This window comes from Dermacentor andersoni, chromosome 10 (assembly GCF_023375885.2).
Source record: "Dermacentor andersoni chromosome 10, qqDerAnde1_hic_scaffold, whole genome shotgun sequence".
In the NCBI taxonomy this organism is placed as follows: domain Eukaryota; kingdom Metazoa; phylum Arthropoda; class Arachnida; order Ixodida; family Ixodidae; genus Dermacentor; species Dermacentor andersoni.
In genome coordinates, this window is record NC_092823.1 from 101502317 (window position 1) to 101526033 (window position 23717).

Below are 23717 nucleotides of genomic sequence, written 5' to 3' on the forward strand. Positions count from 1 at the left end.
CGCGGCCAGCAAGTTGATAGGGTTAACGTGTAGTGCGGGAATATGCGCTCAGGCGCTCTTTTGTGCCATGTCACGCCACAAGCTTGATTATGGACCACCTGATATCGCCTTACGAAAATAACGCGTAAACGTTTCTTTTTTTTTTCTTTTTATAACGCCATGCCTGCTTGCGAAACAGCGTGGTAACGCTGCTGAACAAGAGAGCCTTCTCCAGCACGTGAACAGTGCTCACGAAGCTTGCATTTAGCGCAATCTCCAACTTCACTTCACGTGGGGATGAAGGTGTGCCGGAAGGCGATGCACGCATTTCGACTGGTAGAAATCGAACACACGTGGCGTAAGCGTCGCTATTCCTGCATTGTCGTTATTATCCGCCGATGCATTCCGGAAATTTTCGATATCTATGTGCAAGAAGACAAACGTGCATTGCTCGAAGTTCTAAAGGCTTATGATTCGAGACAACGGGATATAGCGCGCACGCTGCCGGTACAACTGTCCTCGGCTTCATATTATTTAAAGAAAATAGACGACGATGGCCAGTGGCACCCTTCAATGCAGTTTGCGTGCGACCTATACGCGTCATCGACAAGTGAAATTCCGGGGCGGCCAGCGGCCATTTGTCAATAGGCGGCTTGCACTGAAACTTTTTAGAGTTGACAGCCGCGTCTGAACACCCGCAGCGTAACGAGTGGCGGAAGCAAAGCGAGAGAGACTGCATTCGACAATAGTGATTCCGTATTTTCTTTAGTGCCTGTTTAAAGAAACACACTGGTTGCAGTTTTAATAACTTTCAATTCAGTAAGTTGGCCCCACCCAGCAGATCTCTGTGGATCGTTTGCTGGTGCCCTTTCGTTCACATTTTTCCATCTCTCGAATGCAGGGCAGCAGGCTAGATAGCACAAGCTTGGGCGAACCTCTCTGCATTTCTCTAAACAAAGTCGACTCCTTCTTTGATAAATTCGCACTGTATTTTCTTCATGCTTTTCAATCATTTGTTTCCGACTCATTTTCTTATTGTTGCTGATTCCTCTTAGTTATTTTTTGTATGCGATTGCTGCTTTGAATCACTGCAACATTTGATCAATCGGGCAAGTTTACTTGCGGTTGTATTTCTAAATTATTCACCCGATTACTGGCCACAGCACCGTGTTACTGTCTGTTGATATCGGTAGCCGAAAAACCCATGGCTCATAAACAATTGATAATTTTTCACTGACCTGCCGACGCTTCTCGTCCTTCAAGGAGAGTGTGTTGGAAAGTACCCTGCGCCAGATTAGCCGGTGCTTGCATGCTCCTGTACTGCTAACTTTTGGAAGATGAATGCACATGTGCACGTACATAAAACTATGCGATGTCTTAGAAAACTTAATTTGTAATTCTGGCCAACCAGACTTTTAAGGTTATTGTTCATTACTTTTTCTCTTTTCTGTCTCACTTTCACAGATTTGGTTTTCTTCGCTTTATTAAAACAAGATTTATACCGTTCGCGCGTGCTTGTTAAGTCACACTTCTTAATTGCTCCTCTTTTTTTCATTTGTCTGTTCCAAATGTGCAGTCATTTTTTGTAACGTCATAATAAGTCGATGCTCATGCCTTTAAGCACCGCCGGCTACTCCGTTACACATAGAACGAATATGTGCTAAAAATATAACTGCGATCTGGTATTGAACGAAGAAAGGCAACAACAAAAAGGATACCAGTGACCTAAATGCACCGAATGTCTTCTCACAGCAGAGATTACATAAAACACACTAGAATGTTAAGTCAGCTCACACGGATTCATTAAGGACAGTTCCGAACACAAGGCCCATAAAAAAGACAAGAACCTATCATCACCTAACATCTTGACGCCTTTTGCCTGCGCCACTCATTTTTTTGACAATTTCACATATTGGTCATTCGTCGTGGCTTGAGCTCGTCGTCATAATCACCCTCATTATCAAGACGAAGGCGAAGAACGTTTTGCTCCCCGTATCTTTCTATAATTTCTAAATTAAATTTCTTTAACCCACGATCTGCTATGCAAATTTAGTTTGTTTTAATCCTAATAAACATGCTTGAAGCCACCTGCTTCTTGGCCGATCCCCCGTAGAGGGTATGATCCGGTATTCGAACCTACTACAGCGTGGGTACGTGCCAAAATTTGAAAGAAGAAGAAGGAGAAGAAGAAGGCTCTGCATCTACACCCCTGTTCAGGAATGTCCACCGAAGAAACGACTACTTCGACATTCGTCGACGAGCAGGACTACGATGGCGATGGCCTCAGTGAGCTCAGCTCCCTGTTACAGACACGCTTCGTTCATGAGACCACAGAGGACTTCGAGGTTTGTGCTTTTCGTAGGTTCGTGATCACTGTTGTCTGGTACAGCTATAGCATGATCATCTTATAAGCACACAAGAAACCCCTTGATGTCAAAGCGCTATTAATGCCACAAAGCTGACGCGTATCACGGAAGTTAACGTCTGTATGAATACGAATTCTGCCTATCGCTACTTCTGGTTTAATTACTCAAATGATATTGAGCAACAAAGAACGACACGGACGTAAGAGAGGACGACACACCAAGCGCCTCTCATACGTCCGTGTCCTTTTTTGTTGCGCAATATCATTTGAGTAATGGATTACGAACTTGTCCGGAATTCTGCTTTCATTAAGTTCTGGTTTAAAGGTACGCCACTGAGCAACACATGGCCTAAACTGGCAGAGTATTCGCCTACATCTTCATTTACGTCTATCGGGCAAATGTCCACTGTGATAGCAGATGCTATCAAAATCCGCAACGTAACCGGGATTTGGTGTCGGACCTTAAAAATGGATTCGTCACTCCTTCATTGTTTCCGCATCTTCACTTGCATTTCAGGCCTTTCTTGCCTTTCTTCGTGGAAAAGCTGCACCATTAGGTATTCCAGGAACATAGGCTGTAAGCCCACCTTTACCGAGGGTTAACCTCGAGATGTAACGGAAAGGTTTCACAGAATACCTAGTTCACTAATTTAAACGCAAGAATGTGCCACACAACCGACCATCAGACAAGAGTTACATATTAGGACGGCATCCGAGTGTTGGAACCAATAAGATGTACTGTGAAGACGATGCGTTTCTTGGCGAGTTACCCCCACTTTTCAGTGCCAGGTGTATTTCTAACCGCACTCGCGTGCCGATCCGGAGGTAGTGCAACCAGACTATAAGTGCCACTGGGGTCCCTGAATATGTGCCATTGAATATGTGCAATTGGGCCCACTGGGTATTCGATGACTATCATGATAACGATGGTGACGGTTGCGATGATCATAATTACAACTGATGACAAAAATTTGGAAGGATCGCGTTTGAACCTCTAACCAACGTCGATGAAACGTTGTTGCTTCACCGCGGCTTTCACAATAAATGACGCAGTTCGTACATCCCGTTCCCAGCCCCGAGTCGCTCACGAAGATCATCTTTCGTCAATGTCAACTGGAGGTTCAATCGCCTGTCAATTTTTTATCTGTAGACTGCGAACATAACGGGTCACCTCTGTTTTTCTTTGTGTATGTGCACTCGTGCTGTCTGACAATTTAAGACCAAGACAAGCTCAGTTCACAAACTTCGTAGGCTGTGTGCGCTAGCAGAGGATACCCAGGCTGTCGTTTATTAGAGATTAGGTGACAGAGGTATAAATATTGGCCAATGGTGCATATACAAGGTGTCCCACGTAACTTGTGCCAATGTTCACAATTATTCAAGCTTCTTGTACGTGAACAGAACCAAGGCAATGTTGTTTCTCGTCGCTTGGAGCAAGTCGGACTATTTCTGCGCATTTCGCCTAATTACACAATTATGATTATATCAACTGATCACATATAATAATCAGAGCAGGGGTGTCAATGACAAGATTGCATACCGTCCTGAAAGATTCCCGATTCAGCTTTCTGTTGCTGAATACGTGCTGCATAAAAGTCTTTTCCAAGCCTAAGGAAAGCCCATGAGTTACGAAAAGCGCCACGCGGCAATATTCACATCGGCAATCTGTTCTATGCATATGCGGTTGACTTCCTAAAGTTCACTTTGCAAGCTGTACTCCCAAGTAAAACATAGCCTGCCTGGGTTTACTCGCTAATCTTGTCTCTTAGCTTTACGCCTGTCATTTCCCGTTCCGCTGCAGAATTGTTACGCAACCATTTGTTACCTTTCAAGTTCCCACTTCACCCTTTAAGTGCCGGCTCCATTTCCCAGCACTGGCAGGATTACATTCTCGTGCAACTCCTTGTATATTAAGATGTGCATAGCCTCTAATCGTTCTCAACAATAACCCACGAGCGATTACGTATACCTTTAATCCAAGATATCCAGCCAACTGCTTGCAGTGCGGAATTGTAGTACAGTAATATAATGTTATTCAAGTCGACTTTCGTGCAAATCAACACTAATTGACATGACCAATTGAATGAGACAATTGTCTCATCCTAGGCGACGAAAATCACTTGTGAGAATCGTTTCCAACGTCACTACAGATGCAAACGCAATATGTAGCATCCACATGCTGACCTACGTAAGATTTTACACCCGTTATCTGTGTTTCAGGCAAAGAAAAGCTAGTTTCATGGCAGAAGAAAGCACGGCGAAGGGATTGCTTTCTTACGCACACAATACTCAGCCTTCAGCACCTACAGCGGTGATTTAACCCAAAAGGCGGAGTAACGAGAGGTTCGATTTTCACGTCCATAACATGCCAGTCGGCAACTAGAACCTAGTTGATAATCGACTATTCACCTGAGCTACCTTCGCGTTTTAGCAGGGTGCAGCTATTCACTGCAAACCTGGTCACTTTGGCGTCTCGCGCAGGCACGAAGCCTCATTGACGAAGATGTCATCAATAAGAAGACCTTGGAGAGAATCATGAAGATGGTAAAAGACAAACTTACGTTCGGGTACGACAAGGATGCCTGGTGGAAGCCGGTCTGGGTGTATTTCTCGACAGCCTACCTGCTGGCCCTACTGCTTGGCACGATAACCCTCCTAGCCGTCTACGTGTTGGTCATCAGGCGCACGTACCCTTCGATTTTCACAGTAATGGTCAGTGCCGAAGAGTCTGCGGACCCTCCCACGACGGCGGTGTCTCACGCCAAGCACTGGACAAATGCCAGCGGCCAGCAGCCTGCAACGGTGGCCCCTTTGTGGCGCCGACTGTTGACCGCGCGTAAATCGGATGAAAGGGAACATGCCCATATGGAACCGAAGGCTAACTCGGCGACGACTACGTACATACCACTAATAGAGTGGTGATGGGCGCTTCATTGTCAGGTGCCCAAAGCTGTATTATATAACGATCACTGTACTTGTTACTGACCGTGGCGCCCATGGGAGAGCCCTATGCGATGTCAGACGTAGTGAAGATTTCCTAGTCTTAACGTAATAAAGTTGCCCTGATTTGGACCTTACACGAAGCGAAGAAGAATGGGTTGGAGAGTATTTTGGTGCCACTAACAGGCTACCACAGGTCTTTGAACTCATGTGTGAGTGAACTCAGCCTCAGATCGACTCGGTAGTTTATGCAATCCGGTCGAGTTCAACTAAGCGTCGGTCTGAGGGAGGCTGAATAAGCATGAGGGCGTATGACTGAATGACGGCGATTCTGAATGGCCGCGAGTCTCATTCTGAGTGAGTCACGGTGAATACGTATTCTCTTTATCACGATTCAAGAACGCTTTAATCATATGATTCTGTATTTTTCGGACTGGCTATTTCGTCTTCATGATAACCGGAGTAGCAAGATATCGCGACGCTTCTGTTTTCTCCTGTTGTCTATTTATACCATTGTAACACACACACTTCTGATTGCGATCGGGGCAGATCCGGACCGGATTTTTTTATCGTGATCAACAATGTTCGCTGCTACGCGATCCAACAATCCGGATCAAGTTATTATCGTCTGCTGATCGTCGGCAACTCTCAGAACTGCATAATACTGCTTTGGATACAAATCTAGATATACTAAATATGGTTAAATTTAGACAAAATTTCCTTTTTACAGCGCACTAATTATTGCTGACAAAAAAGGTGTTAAACAATGTTTATTGAGCTGCCTTCACTTTCTTTTTGTTTTAGCGCTTTCAGAATACTGCGCTAGAGGGCGCAGACGTCAGCCTCCGGTTGCGATCAAGAGGTCTGATCGCATCTCACGGATCGCGATTGTCCGGATCCGTATTCTGCAAGATCGCTATCGCAAATGACCATGTAGCAACACTCGAACCTAATCAGGCTTAATCCGCTCAATTTGGATGCGTTCCAGTCGCTGTCAGACGTGTACGTGCGACACATGTACACACGTCACATGACACATAGGGCCCATGTGTACGTGTGGTATTAATTTCTTGCGGCGCACACTCTTTCTTGGCATCCCTGTGTTGCTTTGCAGTGGCGCGTCTCTGCATACTAAGGCGGTCGCTTCAGTTACACCATTTGCGCTGTGACCATGCAAGCTGTATGGAGTTTCGTTTGGGTGCACTTTCTGCATTAGTTCAGGGAGTGCAGCACATTTGTCCTTGATATTACAGTGCAGCGCGCACCGCGTGCACGGCAATCATCGAGTTGACTTTGTGCGAGGTGAGTTCTGCACGAATTCACACTGACCTGCTTTCGCCAATTTGGAAGTGCAGTCACCACGCAAGCCTTCTCTAGCAGACGACAGGCGCAGCGCCTGTTTAATTGCGTGCGCACGTAAATGTCTCCAACTTTGATTCCGTGAATCCCGAAGATAGCGCAATGCCTGGACGACCCGCGGCCGAGTGGCGCAGGCGTTAAGCACTCCCCATACGTGGGCCGATCCCGAAGATAGTACAATGCCGGGCCGACTCACGGAGGAGCTGCATTTCGCCATTAATGGGCCCACATACACAGCTTCGCTGGTCATTCTTCTTCAGAGAGTGGAAGGCCACTGAGTTTTTTTTTCACGAATACTCAATAGTATCTTGGCTACCTCCGACTGCTACCCGGTTAGTACTTCTATCCCCTTTGAATCACAATGCTTTTAGGAGGATAACGACGCGTGCGGATCTCACTGGGCGAATTCCTCCGCATTCCATTAGGACGTATAGACGCGCTGAAGAGGCAACGGATTTTTGCTGCAGTGCACGCGTGCTTTATCCGGATGCGAATATTTGCACCGCTATATATTTAGGCAGTCAGCTCTCGCCTGAAACAGTAAGGCATTGCTTTTGTGTTGTCGCACCAGTCAGCTAGGTGACGGCTGGTGATTATCCGCGGCTTGTACCGGCCACAGCGCGACTAATGCCAAGTCAAGGAGTGCTATTCGGGGCACGGCCAAATTCTGTTATTATCGAAATATCATTATGACTGCGTTTTCAGCCAGTCAGAGAAACCGTAGAAACTCGGTGGACCAATCAGAGCTGACAAGATGGATTTTCCATAAGGCAGTTTCAACACTAACCAGAACGTCATCCAAGGTCTCTTCACATAGGTGACGAAGGCAAAGCCGATACGAGGTCTGAAGCCAATTTCCAGTAACATCTTGCGTATCACTGCAGCGCGGCTACCGCTACGGTAACATTTGTGCGAACTCACGCGACCGCAACAATTTATGCATTCTGTTGCGTGTTTTAATGTTACGCTTTAACAATTCAGCATTGTTACTTGTGCGTTTGTAACCTGTTTTGTTTTTTTCTGTCATTGTATAACGCACGTTTACCATAATAAACGCATACGTTTCCTACCACTCGCAATACTTTCAACTCTATAACATTGCTACTTGCCTTCAGTTGGGAAATCCCCTCCCCCCCCCCCCCCCCCGGCTACAATAGGTTTTGAATTTTGGCACCTCCGACTCTACTAAGAGAACGATACTGACCCTATTTTATATAATCAGCAACTCAATAAACTTGAACTTGTTTTTGTACACGGACAATAATTGGTGGTAAACTGCGTCAGTTTTTTGCCGATGGCATCGTTTCGGGACGATATATGTTGAGATAGCACCATATTTCACGTACAATGCCAAGTCTCTTATTGAAAACCACAGTATGTTCATTGCAATATATTGAATAGAATTTGGAATTTAATTTGTAATTTTTATTTTCGAACTGTCTCAGAGCACATGTGTCATCGAAACCCCCTGGCCTCAGTGTTACGCAAGCCCTTGATACGTCTTTATTGGAAACGAGGTACGGGCATGACACAGCCATTCGTTAACGTTTCGTCAAACAAGCATTGGACTTTTCAGTCCGGAGCACATCCCGGAGTGCATCACTCTAGCCCGAGTCAGCCATTTTAAATGCGTACGACTTGAAACAACTTCGCAAGAACTCCAGCTGGAAGAGTCCACTTGGCGTAATAAGTGAGGAACGGAAAACGTGTATTTCTCCCGCCAAGAAGTCCCGTTATCACATTAAGGCGTTCCGGAAATAGCGTCATTTCCCTTGAGCACTTGGTCCCGAGAGGTGCAGGTGTTACTGAGCCAATGTTACATAAGCCGTTTTTAGAGCGCATATGTGGGCTTCTATGGAGCTGTTGTCTCTCGTCCACATATATAGCTTGACCATGTTACCAGACCGACCTGTAGCCAGGCGCCAGGTACGAAGTGCAGAGCGAAACGAAAAATACGAAACCTTTTACCCTTTCGCCGTGCCACTCTGGAGTACTGGGTTTTGTCAACTCTGTTTATTACGCGCTGTTCCATCGTGACCCTCTCTCGTCCCAAGAGTGAATGACCCTGTCCATCTGCGCTTGCATAGAATGCAGCGCCATCCATGACAAAGGAACGGGTCTGCCTTTTACCATCACCTTTATTGCAATGTATTATTGCAAACGATAATACAGCTTCACACGGTGAGCGCCGTAGTTTAATTTGAATTCGATTGACTAAGTACTGTTTGGGAATGCAACTCAAGGGTGTGGTACATCGAAGCTTTGAACAAAACATTATTGTGCTGCATAGATTTTAAAAAGAAGCTTTTATCAACATGCAAAAACCAATCTATCTCGAATGTAGCAGCGTGGTTTCACGTATGCATGTCTCGTCTCGTCAGATAAGATGAATCCACACAATTAACCACGCTTTATTGACAAGCTGCAATGCTTAGCATTCTGTGGTGAGCCGTGCATTTCGGAACGCAATGCAAAATAAGTTTCCTGTATCGTTCGCCAGGTACTTCATAACATACTGATGCCATGTTCAGATTAGAGCGGCCTACATAGTCATATCGTGTACACTTCGGAGCTCCAAAACACGACACAGAAAAACACATCTGCCTCATGCCAAACAGGCGGCCGACCATGTGTAGAAAATTTATTTGCTGAGCGTCGATTCCATGCAGCACCACTCACACTGAAACAGCAGTTTTCGCAATTGTCTATGTCGCACTGCACTCCTCGCACAGTCCAGCCCGTCTTTCATTCTGCACACCTGTACTACGCTTAGTCAGGAGAGTGCCCTCTCGCACATTTGATCATTCAAAGGAAGGAGTCGCACCGTTGCGAGTGTGCTGTAGCACTCGCCTCGCTTGACTCGCGGTCAGTCATTCAGAAAGTAATGACGTCGTCACTCCCTTCCGTGCTTGGCTCAACATCTTCAGCAGCAGGTTCATCATCCGATGAAAAGTGGAACAGCGAAAGCTCGTCGCCGCTACTGGAACTGGCACCGCCATACCGCGAGCAGGTAGATATATTGCTCTCTGTTCCGCTCAAGTTCCTAGACCTATCTACCGATGAGCTAGCCAGCGCACTACTGGCTTCCGCACCGAAACCGCTACAAGAAGCGCAACCGTCTTCGAATGCTGCCTGTAAATCCCTAGCAACTTCAATGCTGGATAGAGCAGCTGTTTTTCCGTCTCCTGTGGTTTCCGTGGGTGACTCGCTGCCGCTCCTTGTAGCAAAGCTCCTTGCTGCACCTTTGTTCTTGCCTTTCTTTTCACTACTGCAGCATTTAGGGCTCAGCTCATCGTCTTCGCTACTGCTGTCACTGCAGGTAAGACTGGCGCCGAAGCGATTACCCTTCAAGTCTGGAGTTTTAAGACGGTTGGTCAGCGCGAATAAAGTATCCGGATGATCTGGTCCTCCTCGTTTCACTCCAGCGGGGCTAGTACTGTCAGTCTCGGTGTCACCGCTCTCCGTAACTGCGCTACTTTTCTCAACTACAGAGGTACGACGGCTAGGCTCACTCCCATCTTTCACATTGCGTTGTGCCTTGGTACCTCTGAACCAGCCTGCGGCGGTTTTCAAACCGTCCGAATCACTTGTTGAAGATATGTCCTCCTCTTTAGGCTGATGCTCGCTGTCACCGGTAGTTGCAGAGCTACTAGTCGAGGGCGCCGAGAACGCGTCCATATCGGTGCTCGAGCTGTCGCTACTCGCAGTGACACCACTATCTGACGACGATGAGGCACTTGTACTCGACTGCACAATCAATTGTGGCTGCTTGCCCACAGCGGTGCCTTCCGAGGGTCCCGTCGACGGCTTTTTTGCAGCCTGCTGTACTCGCATAGGCACCGGACGCGATATTGAACCCTGCATTCCTGACGTGCCTGCTACGGGAGCCGTTTCAATCGCTCGGAAAGCGCTCTGATGTGACAGAGCTTGAGGGGTTGGAATACTATCATCAGAAGTATCTTGCTGCTCTCCTACACGTAATGCTTCCTCTGCACGCCTCTTTGATTCGGGAGGCCGAACGGAGGACGTCTCGTCAGTTGTGTCGGAGTCGCTACTCAAGCTACGCTTTGCGACTGCGCGTTGATGGGAAGCAGTTTCTTTTTTCGGAGAAATATTTAGAGAAAAGTCAATACACTTCACTACCGGATGCCCTGCTTTCTTGGCCGAAGTAGGATTTTCGCGGGGAAGGTCGACGGTGGACGCGGACGCTACTGCAAGAGGCGAAGGCTTCTTTTCAAAGTCAAGCTTCCGGAAAACCGAGAAAGCCGACGCACGGGACTGCCGAATAAGATTAAAAGCTGATGCCTGCTCATTGAAAGCGGAAACTAATTGCTCCTCACGGACTTGCGCTGGTGGCGGTGGAGAGTGTCGCGACCGCTTACCCTGGCGATAATCAGGGATCGTTGCAGTTGTCCTTGGAGGTACGGCACGAAACCCCGCAAGAGCTGCTTCAGTTGGTCGCGGCGGCTCGTCCTGGCGGTCCTCAGGAATCGTTGCAGAAGGCCATGGCGTGTCGTCCTGGTTATCCTTAGGAATTGCTGTGGAAGTATTTGAAGACTCCCTGAGACCCGCAGTTATCAGTGAAGCGGAATGGGACAGCGTGTTCTGGCAATCCTCAGGCACTCTTGGATGGGGACGCGACGGCATGTCCTGGCAGCCAACAGGAATCGTTGGAGCGGGTCCTGGAATAATCTCCATGAAGCCCTCAGGAATCATTGTAGTTAGCCGGGACGGCTTGTCCTGACATTTCTGCGGAACTGTTGCAGCTGCTTGTGGCTGCCCATCCTCACTTTCCTGCGGAGTCATCGCAGTGGCTCGTGCAAGCTCTTCCTGGCATTCTTGAAGAGTTTTGTGTCCAGGCACACGCAACTCGGGCAGCATTTCCTGCATGACACTGTAATTTTCTTCGTTGCGCTCTCGAGCAATGCTCTGCGCGGTCTCTTGCCTCTCTCGGAAGACTTGAAGCAGCCTCTGCCCAACCGCAGTAAGCGATAGCGGTGGCCCGGCTGCCTCTTGCGGCGGCCTTCTCCGCACGGGCATACTGAGTTCGTGAGAGATGTACTGATTCCAAGCAGACCAGCGGCCTTGCACGCTGCTTTGCTTCTCGCTCGCCTTTGATTCCAAACTGCCAGCCTCTGCATTCGCCGCGTCCCCAGCACTAGCGTCGACTAATTGAACGTTTCCCACCGTACACTTACTTTTCTTATCACCATTCGCCCTGTTCCCAGTGGTGCCCAGTTCGCCGCAGCTCGCGCTCTGTGCAGTTTGAGCCAAGTCATTTTTCGATCGAGCAGTAGTCTTGTCGGCGACGGGCTCCCCATCCAAGACATGTCTGGAAGGATCTCTGTCAGTCGATATCGTGAAGCACTTATCTGCCTCTGTTCGTTTAGTACATGCTGCCATGGAGGCATTCCCTTCAGGAGTGCTCCCTTCCTGCTGCCTACGTTCACGCTCCACGTTAGAAGCACTTTCTTGGCCGTCCTCGGATCTAGACGAGTCAGTGCGGGCAGCACCGGTGGTTCCTACTAGTCCAGTGCCTTGACAGTCGTGCACATTTGTCCGAGGCCCTGTTCCTTCTGGTACATCGGCCACAGCGTTCCTCTCAATTTCTTCCATTTGGTAGGCGCCACCACTTTTTTCTGCGCAGACCTCTGGGGACCGCGTGGTATCTTGTCGCTCCAGGCTATCCAATAACTCCGAAGGAAGCCTGCTGTCCTCCAAGCCTGACTCGGTTTCAGCGTGTTCCCTGTTATCGTTGTCCGCTCCGCAGGGAATTTTCAGATGCTGCGACTCCCGGTCCATATTAACGAATTCGTTAAATTTCGAATTTCGTTTTTGTAGCCGACAATGTCACTGAACAGGCGGTCCAGAGCGTGAGTTTGTAGGTGGCGCTGTCTGGTCGTTCCTTGTGCCGCTGAAAGAAATGTATAGAATTACCTAGCTGTAAACGAAGACATAAACGTTATTTAGGACGTTGTAATAATGTCCACAAAGTAAAATTCGATCAATGTGGGCGCAAGTGCTGCTATTGTATTGATCTCCTGTCGTGTTGGCTTGCTGTGGATAAAGTTCTGCTTCTGAGAAAGAAGTCTCGGGATCAATTCCCGTACAGGGTGGCTGTCTTCCCAAGGAGGCAGAATGCGATAACGCTCGTGTTCGTGGACTTCGGTGCACGTTGGAAAACACCCGGTGCTCGAAAGTAAGGAGGCCACCTGCGTAATTTTCACTGCGATAACCCTTTAGCCCATTATCTTGCGCCTCAGCTTATGCACTTGAATGCTGGGAAGTGACCGAAACGGTGGCAGTGATGATAAGCGCTATTGCAAGGCTGCATCTTTACACTAATGTTTACGTATTGCTGCAATAAGCAGGGAGAAATTCTAGAATAGTATCGGTGACAGTTTGTGGGTCACGCTGTGCTCAAGCGATGTGTGTTGCACAGGAATCACTCCAATATGTGTGATAGCATTCCAGTTATCTCTTGATGTAGATGCATCGGCAGTTGTGTAATCGTCCTACAACTGTTTCTGATACCCGCCTTCGAAAGGTTTCGCTAGTTCCATGACATCACCCGGTTCAATGTTGCATCACAGCACGTGGCCACCAGAAATGCTGCTTCCAACTATCTGTCAGTATCACGCTTATACGTTGTGCATTGCGGGATAACTTTGCCAAAATGAGCAACGCACGCTGTTTGGCGTACGTGTTCGAAAGCCCGAGACGTTAAGCATCTCAACTCGTCTGTCGCTCACACGCGACACTTGTCTCTTGCACATGCACGATCACTCGCCGCATGCGCAACCTGCGTTCACTTGAACGCTTCTATTGTAGACTGCGTTGACAGAAAATGTTAAACTGGGCCAGCATTCCCTATAGGTGTCTTTCTTATAGAGGCACAACTATCTATTCTGAAGCAATAACGCGTGCGCAGAGAGGCATAGTGTGAAATTTTTCTCTCTTTGTGCTTGCTGTAACAAGTCAATTCATATATTTCTATTGAATCATGCTGTCTACTTATGTGTTATAAATGTTCATATATTTTGTAGCCATGATGGCGGCAGGAAACTATGGTTGTACACATATGATGTTTTTATTTCCTTTTCTCTGTAAACTCAGGTGTTAATCTACGCTTGTCTGTCGTCTTCTTACTGGTATCCCGTTTTACCACTTAGTTATCAATTCATTCTTAACAACTCCCCTGCTATCAACACTCTCAGCCATTTCCGTGTGCGAAATTTCCCATGCGTCTACGAAAGGGAGTTATATGAAGAAAGTTTCTCAGTGGGAAACGAAAGCACTAAAAGGGATATTTTTTTCTCAAGATATTGTCATTTTGCTACCTCACTTGTTGAACACTATAAATTTTCCAGCGAACACATTTCGCGGTCAGACAAAAATACCAGAAAACTGATACTTGAGGCATTAGAAAACCCAAAAATCTGCCTTAAGTAGATGTATTCGCTTACCACTTCCAGTGCCTCGCTGCCTATCTTCAACTGCTGTTCTCTTCCGAGACTATGTTACCGGTAGTTTAACGGCCGCCAACATAGCGACTGCCAATTTATTTATTTATTTAGCTTCGGGTGCTTCACATAGCAGTGATCAGCGTGCGCAGAGCACATGTATTGAAACGCAGCAGCGAATATCAAACGAAGACAGCGCTCGTGATTTATTTCAATGCACGCAAGATTATGAAGCTGCACAACGTTTAGATGTGAACAAATGCGGCCATACGTTTAATAAATGGGGAGTGGCAGAGAGCAGGAATTGAAGTGCAGCACTAAATTTCACAATAAGAAAGTGTTCACTTCATAAATTAATAATTTGGGATATTACGTGCCAACACCAAAATCCGATTATAGCGCACACTGTAGTGAGTCACTCCGGAATAATTTTGCTCACATGGGGTTCTTTCACTTGCGCATAAATCTTCACGCGCGCGCATTCTAGCCTGTTGCCCAGTTGAAGTGCGATCGGGGATCGGACCCGGGACCTCAAGCTCAGCAGCAAAACGCCATAGCCGCGAAACTACCACGGTGGATGAAAAAGAATGTTCGTGATCTATACAATACAATGGGCTCAAAATAGCAAAACTGCAGAGAGTTCAGATTTAAGCAAACGTGGACACACATTTAGAGCAGAAAAAGGATGTTATGCCTCAGGTATCCCAGCGACTCGCTGCCGGGCACTTGTGACGTCATAAGTTTGAGAGATTTATTTACGAGAATGTAGCGTTAGCGTCGAGTTAGAATCCAGAACGAGACAGCCACTCACGCAAGCACATTCGTCAAATTCCTTTAGAATGATCAAGATCGCCGCTGCAATTTAAACAGATACGTTCTAACACAAGAGAACATTTATTCACCCGTAGCCCTGGTTCACAGACGCGACACAATCGCTTCAAATGTAGATCTTCTCCAGCGGGTCAGGCGCTGGTCCTGAAAAGCGTGGGCCAATAGTGAGCGCCCTCAGTTCCCCCAGCTACTTCTTACATGCCACAGACCTGCAAATTCCAGTCCGAAAACCTAAGTCGAAGCGCTTACGTTCGGTTCACGTAAGGCTCCCCGAGTTGGCAAAAGCTTGAGCAAAGCAAGCAGAATCGTGCGAAGAGCGAATTGGTTACGCGACCATTGAAAAGCTATCCGGTATTTTATTGGTTTCGTATAATTGTTTCTGACACATTACAAGCAACTTGAAATTACCTTTGCCCCGCTATGTCCGTTACGCATTGGGCTATGAGGCTTAACTGCGCACAAGCATCCTTACGACAAGTATTAGTAACCTGACCGCGCCTGGTCCTCAAAACCTAGAGGGCCAAAATGCCTTTTAGCGCGAGATTGAGCATTGGACAATCTACGGGATAAGCATAAACGTAACATTGCCGGGTCGAATAGTCAACTACGTGCATTGCCTTCTCCTAACTATTTCCCGATCTGTTTTCGTGAATTTTAACGCGCGGAAAAGAGCCCACCACGGTATTTCGACACAGTTCAGGCATTCGTGATCATCCATCACCCGGAGAAAGAAAAAAAAAGACGGCTTCAATGGTTACAAAGAACGTCGACGCCAAGTTGTACGTAACGTTTACTGAAGGACGCTGCGTCCACTGGTGTATGATTGCTGGAATTCAGCTCTCCTGTGACATTATATTGTAGTGGTGGTGGTGGTGTCGAAACCGGCGGGGTTAGAAAAATGAAAATTGAATTCTAGGGTTTTACGCGCCGAAACCACGATCTCGTATTAAGGCGCCACAGTGATGGACTACGGATGAATGATAACCAACTGGGATTCCTTAACGAGCACCTAAATCGCAGTACACAAATGCATTCGCATTCAGCAATTCGCGAAATGCGGCTGCCGCACAGCAGGCGAGGTTAGTCCGATGTGCTTGGCCTCCGAAGTAATGCAAGCTCTTACGTATAATATAAGTATCGAACGAAGCAACAACGGAACGTTCCCAGCTGATTCATTTAAAGCCACGTACTGGACTACTAAACCATAGAAGATGCAAACAGGGCTTACCGTAAACTCGATCAGCCGTCGGAGTGCCCAGGCTTCCTTCCTCTGAAAGAAAGGTTCGGTAGGCGCCTAGCGAGCAACAATTGTCGCAGCGAGAGCTTGCTTCACCAGAGTTGTGTGCAAAAGCATTCCCTCGCTTTCAGACTACCGCCGCTGTTTTTGCACCCGTAAATGATGTCAGTAAGTTGCTACTACACGCTGTTTTTGTTTCTATCAAGAAAGGTGAAAACTTCGATTGCTGCAACCGCAGATTGTTCTTCTGGTATTTTGTTAAGAGTGAAGCATTTCTTGCAGCGTTCTTTATCGGGTCAGAAACATGAGTTTCACTTTTCCTTTTTCAGAAAAATTTGTGTGTGTGGCTGAAAAATTGCGACTGCAATAGACCAAGGGTATGACACCAGCTTATCACGCATTTTAAACGAAATTTGCGCTTCAGCGCTAAACTGCGCATGCCTTAATCTATTTCGACACGTGTTTTCCGTCTTCTTACGACCATGGCTCTCTTTGCCAAGCAAATAAATAAAATACCCGGTTTTACGTGCCGAATTCACCGACAATTACGATACCGCCTAATGCGAAATTTGAGCGCAGCTGTATAGATGTTTTCATTTCGCGATGTACAGCCTGACGCGAACAGTCTGTCTCGTGCGGCACGTTGCGAACGGAGCGATGTGTGGCGCAACTTCCTCGCTAATCCTGAGATCTCAAGAGGCGGTGCGTGGGTTACGCGTGGGCGCGATTCACAGCAGGCGCCGCGGACAGACTTCCGCTGATGGAGCGCTTTGTTTTCGTGCAGACGACGCGCGCTACTCTGGCGCCATCTCGTAGTCATCGTCGCCGCAAAGCCCGTCTTGCGCGGCACTGCGCTTTTCTCTCGCCTTCGCCATACTCTCCTCCTCCACTTTCCACCTCGCGGTATCACTGCACCCTCCTCCTCCGTTTTCTCCTAGCTATCGGTGGCTTTCATCTAACGCCGCGTTTCGCGTTCGCTTTAGGCCTTCACTGTGTTCGTTCGCTCGGTTACGAGGGACGACGCAGACGCTCACCGCAGGAACGGGCGCCTAAGAGCTACGCTCTAAAACACGATCGGATTATGAGGCGCGCCCGCCTGGGGATCGCCCACCTGGGGTTCTTTAAGGAGCACCAATATTATAAGCACATGAGCATTCTTTCATTTAACCTCAATCAAAATGAGGCCTCCATAGCCAGGATAAAAAATGGAGGACGCTTAAGCTTTGCCTTCGAGAGTGGAACGGGATAACATTCAAAAATCCCTGACTGCATCTCACGCTTCTCGGCAACTGCAGCTTATGTAAGCGTAATGTTTAGCGGGAAACGCTGGCGACGAACACTACGCACGAAGGCAAGCTTTCTGGTAGAAACGCGGCCTCTTGCGTAGGCCGATCGTGTAGGTAGTGCACAGCTGCGCCAGAAAAATTACACCATTTTCAGGCTTTCGTCATTCTTTCGCGCTTTTAATATTTCTGTCTGAGAGAGAGAGAAAAGCAAAGGAAAGACAAGGAGCTTAACCAGAGATTCTCTCCGGTTGGTTACCATGTACTGAGGGGTGGGACAAAGGGATGCGACAGGAGAGAGTAAGAAAAGAATGAAAAAAAAAGAACACAGACACAATACGAGGCCTTCGCTGACTGCGTGACAGTGCCCACAGAAACAGTACTGTATTGCATGTATGTGCGTCGGTCTGAGGAGATTTAACATAAAGTGCATGTGCTGTCGGTGTTTTGCTTCATGACATTTGGTTGCGGGCTGATCATTCTCAAAATTCAGAGGAATGACTTTGCCAAGAATGTAAGACAAGGTGTGAGCAAGTTTAGCGATAGAATGGTGCAGCAATATAACCCGGATGTACCGCATTTCACATAGCGAAGCGTGGCATATACATATAACTAAACATATATGGAAATTTTCGCTCATGGGCGCCGACGCAGGACGCCGGCAGCGGATTTCCTTCGACACAGAGCCCTTAACGCCGTCGCGTTAAGACCGCCAAGGCAAGCTCGGCTGCTCAATGCCATAGCCAGGGGGCTATCGGCGCATGTCTTCCTCGGCAAACAGACCGACTTCGTCGTCGATGCAGGAGTACAGGATGAGAACGCCCAAATTTCAAGAAAGGAGCGCACTGCCTGACAAAACTATGCTCAACCAAATTTCTGTTTAAAAGAACTGTCTCGATTTCCCATAACATACATTTCTCGCATAACACACGCGCATCCTCATAGACTGTGATTCTTTCACATAGACATTGCAGAAAAAAAAACGCACAGTGTCTGGTACCGGGGAAGAGGCGCTGGGTTGAACATATTTTTTTTCCGTTCAAGCGGACTGGAACCTGTTGTTGTTTTGGCGCAGCGAGGCGCAGCGTAGTTTAGGTACGTTGGGAAAAAAATAAAGCTAGACTGCGCAATGCCCCAGTTGATAACAGTGACCCCTGATTTAGTCTGTTTGTAATTCATAGCAACGCACTGTGTGAAGAAAGTTACGATTGACGTCAATTTTATTTAAAAAAAGAAACAGCCCTCTAGTTCAACCTTCCCCTCGACTCAATGATGGTGATGATGATGATATGATCCTCCCCTTTGGAACCGGGCACTGATACATGCTACCTTGTTTGTTCATTAAAACGTCCTGGTGCATTTTAATACACTAAGCTACATTATTTACCGTAGAAAGTACACTAAGTGCGTATTGTACAAGCTACATACTGTGTATGGCATATATATAATGATGGTCATTCAGGCAGATTTTTTTTTATTGGCGTCCCCTTCGGAACGGGCCGGTGAGAAATTGTTAACTTGCTTGCGTTAATCAGGTTTTGTTACATCTATTCAGACTAGTGTTTTTTGGCTATGTCTCCTTGATCTGCGCGGTTACCTATGCCTGTACGAACCTGGCTCAATTGGTCTCTTCCCTGCTTTTTTTTTCACCAACACTTCACGTACTCGTCCCTTGCTTATCTCGATTTTTGATGACACAGTAAATGCTTCCACCTGCGATGAGTCCCAGCGCTTCCGGAAGGTGGACGTTCCATTGGTCCTGGTTGGGTGAAAATCGCCCAAGTGTAATGCGCCGAGTCGTTTCCAGACTTTTGCTGCGGTAGACACATGCTTCGTCCAGTGGCGAAAATTTCAACCGGTATCTCTTTTCCTTCTTGGGCAGCCAGGGCGGGCCACACATAGCAAGGCACTGCACTTCCTTCTTTCCCTTCAAATTTTTTTTTCAAAACGCAAATGAAGAAAATCGCACCTAAGTTGCGACAGTCACCGAAATTGAAGGCCAAATGCAGTCAATACAGAGACTAAGCGTGTCCCGATGAGCGTCAGACGGCAACGCCCGGTAAAGGTAACCGTAAATAATTTAATAATGTAAAAGGTTTTCCACAACGAATTTCGGTTTAGTTTCCCACGAGGATACCGTGTCGTGACAAGAAGACACGGTATCCTCTTGGAAATAGGAAACCCGGAACTAAAGCGAAATCTGTGGTAGAAAAGCTTTTATGTTATTCAGTTATTTACGGCGCTCTGAGGCTTCTCACTGTTTCTGTTTTTTTTAAGGTTTGGAGGTCTACGACATTCATTTATGGAAATATTCTCTAGCTGAAAATATCATGTTACTACCTCTTTAGGAGAAAGCTGCATCGAGAGCCACAATCTCAATACATAGAAATGCAAAATAGTTATTCTCAGCAACCACTGCACCCATATTGGTAGACTGTTGCATCTCAAAGAAAATGTTGCAGTATAGTGACTGTATGAAGCATGGTTTTTATTTGGTCCATCATTTTTCTTTAATTCTGGAAACATTCATAATTTCCAAAAAGCTCCACTATCAAGTTTGAGACTATTTAACTGATCAATAAAAATTATATCTCAGTCCTGCAGGGCGTCACCTAATAGTACATCTAAAGCTCTCAAAATAATGTACTGTACACCACTATGAAATATACTTAGACAACACACTGACGTCATTTGTATGTCCTGCTCATGAGTTGTGGGATGTCCCAAACGAATTCCCAAATCCTCTCTAATGAGAAAAAAAAAAAAAAATCCACAGGATGTCCATTAGATGTCCTCTCCGGCACATTCTGGGATCATATCTGTATGTTACCTATTACACTACCTGTTCCCAGAAAAACCGCTACACGCAGTACTTAAAGGGAACATACGCATAAATGCAAAGAATTGTCTGTTAGAAAGTTGTACAATTCTTCGAAGAGTTAACTTTCATCGCCTTCTACACACGCTCCCCGAGATGTTCTTCACTTGTTTTCCTGCTTTTTTCCAAGACTGCAGGCTTATGGCCTTCAGCGGTTCTGTTGTTTTCCTCTCTGTTTGTATATTTACCAGATCTTGAAAACACTGGAAACGGTGCTGCGTGAGCAGAAGCACATGCATCTATCTACACAGCGCTGAGAGCGTGGAAATTCTCAATGTAAAATGGGGCAACGGATGCTGTCCTCCGTGTTTCAATTCCAAACCTGAAATAGGAGCTTGATGATGCTTTCAGGAGGAGGAACAAGAAGCAAATGACAAAAGAACTGAAGGCCGCCATCCTGTAACAGTTCCAGAACAGAAGTGAATAATAAAAGAAGAGATGGGGCAAGTGCAGGGCGCATGCCGGAGTTTTCTGGACACGGCTAAATTTTAGAAATGTCGATACAGAAAAATTAATTTTTGCCACACTTTTATTATTTTTACTTTTCTTGTTGCGAGTTCATGACTAATTTCATGTTAAACAATGTATTATAAATTAGACACTAGTTCACGACAGTAATAGCTTTGGAAATGTAATCTCTTGTTGCACATTCCCCATATATAAAATGAACACATATAATTAGGACAAGGGGTGCGCGAGTACTGATTTTTGTGACCGAATCGAATCGAACAGTGCCAGAAGCGAATTGAATCGAATACTTTTCGAATAGCTTTCGAATTATGAACAGCCATTATCACAATACAAGGAGATATTCACATCCCACTATTATTTCTGCCAGCAAGTTTCTGGCATCACAGTACATCATGAAGCGTTGTTTCTTAACAGCACAAATGGAGCCTTAGGAGCAAGCCAAACCCGCATGCATAGGGCTTTCCAAAGAGCGCGAATGATCGCTGTACAGCCTTTCAAGTATGGCTACCTAAGTGACGTAGCCTGCTCCACTACGCAAGTTCTCATGTTTTATACTATGCCCACGGGGGTGAAAATTTGTCGTATTTTTGTCCCAACTTTATAATTATTCGGGCGGAGTTGACGTGATATATCCAAAAATATTCGAAATATATTCGCATCTACGAATGGTGAGTATTCGATTGGAAGGCCGAATCGAATATCACACCATTCGATTTGTTATTCAAAAATTTCGAGTATTCGCACACGCCTAATTAAGCCACGTTCTCCTCACAGCAACTATTAAGGCGAAGTTTGAAATAATCATTATTTCGCTCTGTTGTTTCCTCTGCTTAACTGAGATGTCGTTTCCTCAAACCTCATTTCTTTACTGGTCCACACAGCCTGCTTAACTCTCATTTAGTAGTGCAGAATTCAAAGTTGTATATACTTTGCTAAGGTGCTGTTGTGTATATTGCTGTGCACTTTTTAAACATTGTACAATAGTGTTCCCAATTGCACCAATGAACTATTGACCTACCATGGTTGCTTAGTGGCTATGGTGTCGGGGTGCTAAGCACGAGGTAGCGAGATCAAATCCCGGCCACGGCGGCTGGATTTCGATGGGGACGAAATGCTAAAACACGCATGTGCTTAGATTTAGGTGCACGTTAGAGAACAATAGGTAGTCCAGTTAAACTTCCGGAGTCCCCCACCACGACATGCTTCATAGTCAGATCGTGGTTTTGTCAAGTAAAACCCCATAATTTATTTTTAGTCACCCATTGGCACAGTTAATTACTCTTAAATCTACGCTACTAGAGGAAGGTTAAGCAGGTAGTACAGGCTGTTTGCACCAGGAAAGAAATTAATTTTCAGGAAATAAAAATTTTCATTTAGACACAGGAAACAACATATCAGAAAAATGATGGCGCTGAATGTGGCAAACTATAACATTAAAAACAAAAGAAAAGAACGATACACTGGTGAAATAAAAGCAAACGTTCATACAGGCATTGCAGAAAATCGGCATCTGACCTTTAGCATGATTATATTCGACAGTGAAAATAAACAAAAATGATTGTTACGCAGGAAGCCGCTCGGAAGCGTGGCGGAACCACGTCATGGCGGCACTCTCGACATCCTTTAGGGTGGCATCTGGGTATCTGACGTCATTAGTCGCGACATTGAAGGAGCGCACTTACATCTGACACGTACACGCACACACAGAAAGGACATACACAGGCGCTGGACTGCAACATTAGCCAATGGTCCTGCATGCATAAGCAAAGTTAGTCTTCGTACAAGTTTCGCACACCACACAAAACTTGGACCAGTACGATATTTACTAAAAAGACAAAATTAAATACTTGCACTAAACGCAGCAAAGTGGATAATACGTTTTTAAGCCATAAGTTGTTAGAACGTCCTGCCTTATACATATTTTGCCATGGAAAATCCATGTAGCTAGGCAATAAGTGGTCCATTCTGCCAATGCAGCCTAGGTACAGTGAGTACGCTGTTAGACACTAGATTAAAAAAAAACTGATAGCAAGCTTGCAACACCTAGCTCACCCCACATTAGCTTGCACAGAAGCAGCTCAGATAATTTTTTCCCCTTCATACCAAACCAGCTTAAGAGGAGGCTTTAGCTCGGGCCCAACTCCGACGCGACCTATACAAATACATGTAAAACGCCAAAATGTGTTTCTGAGATAACCCCTGGACCGATTTTAACAAAATCTGTGGCATTTGAGAGAGGAAGTTAAATTCCAGTGACTGTTGGAAGCGGATTTTCGATTTAGGGCCTGAATTTTGTTAAAAGAATTTTAAATAATTTGCATGTTCGAAAGAAAAATAGACGCGCTAAATTTATACATTAAAAACTGCATCAAGAACAGGCATCCCGGTTCTCTAAAGGCATCCAATAAATGATTCAAAGCAGACACATTCGATATGTCAATTTATATCTTACTTGAATTTGTTACGTTGTGTACAAGGGTTCTGCAAAAGCTGAATTTCCATGAATGAATTTTTTTAGATTCATGTGTAACATATCAGATTTGTCCGCTTGTGATATCATTTTTCCTTGCTGAATTAGAGTTGTAAACTTGACAGTTTCGATTTCTGAATATTTTAAATTTTTGCCAATTTTCAATAAAATATTGACGACTTAAATCAAAAATTCGAAATCTACACCCACTAGGTTTCAAGTTTTTTCTCCTAAATGCGACGAACCTCGTCATATTCGGTGCAGTGGTTGCCGAGAAAAACGAATTCCTCTTTCACATATATTTAGACAGGGTCATCCGAACTAAAGCTTACCCTTAAACTGATTTCGGCATTCGAGCTCAGGAGGGACTGCAGTACGCGTGTCGTTGTTTGTTTGGCTGCGTCCCCCTCCATGGACTGCCATGTGCTTTTTATGTTTAAA

General features: G+C 46.0%; 2 protein-coding genes across 2 annotated transcripts; one reads left to right on the top strand and one right to left on the bottom strand.

Annotated features, from left to right (window-relative positions):
• The first annotated feature begins 2175 nt into the window (after window positions 1–2175).
• On the top strand, window positions 2176–5408 carry LOC129380293 (uncharacterized). The gene is made up of 2 exons (XM_055061088.2): window positions 2176–2324; window positions 4826–5408. The coding sequence occupies exons 1-2, from the start codon at window positions 2199–2201 to the stop codon at window positions 5264–5266; spliced, it is 567 nt and encodes a 188-aa protein (XP_054917063.1). The 5' UTR covers window positions 2176–2198; the 3' UTR covers window positions 5267–5408.
• A 3860-nt stretch (window positions 5409–9268) lies between these two features.
• LOC126543585 (uncharacterized) lies at window positions 9269–16362 on the bottom strand. Its single transcript, XM_050190694.3, has 2 exons — window positions 16166–16362; window positions 9269–12557 (listed from the first exon to the last, which is right to left on the bottom strand). The coding sequence occupies exon 2, from the start codon at window positions 12443–12445 to the stop codon at window positions 9518–9520; it is 2928 nt and encodes a 975-aa protein (XP_050046651.1). The 5' UTR covers window positions 12446–12557; window positions 16166–16362; the 3' UTR covers window positions 9269–9517.
• Between the last annotated feature and the right edge of the window lie 7355 nt (window positions 16363–23717).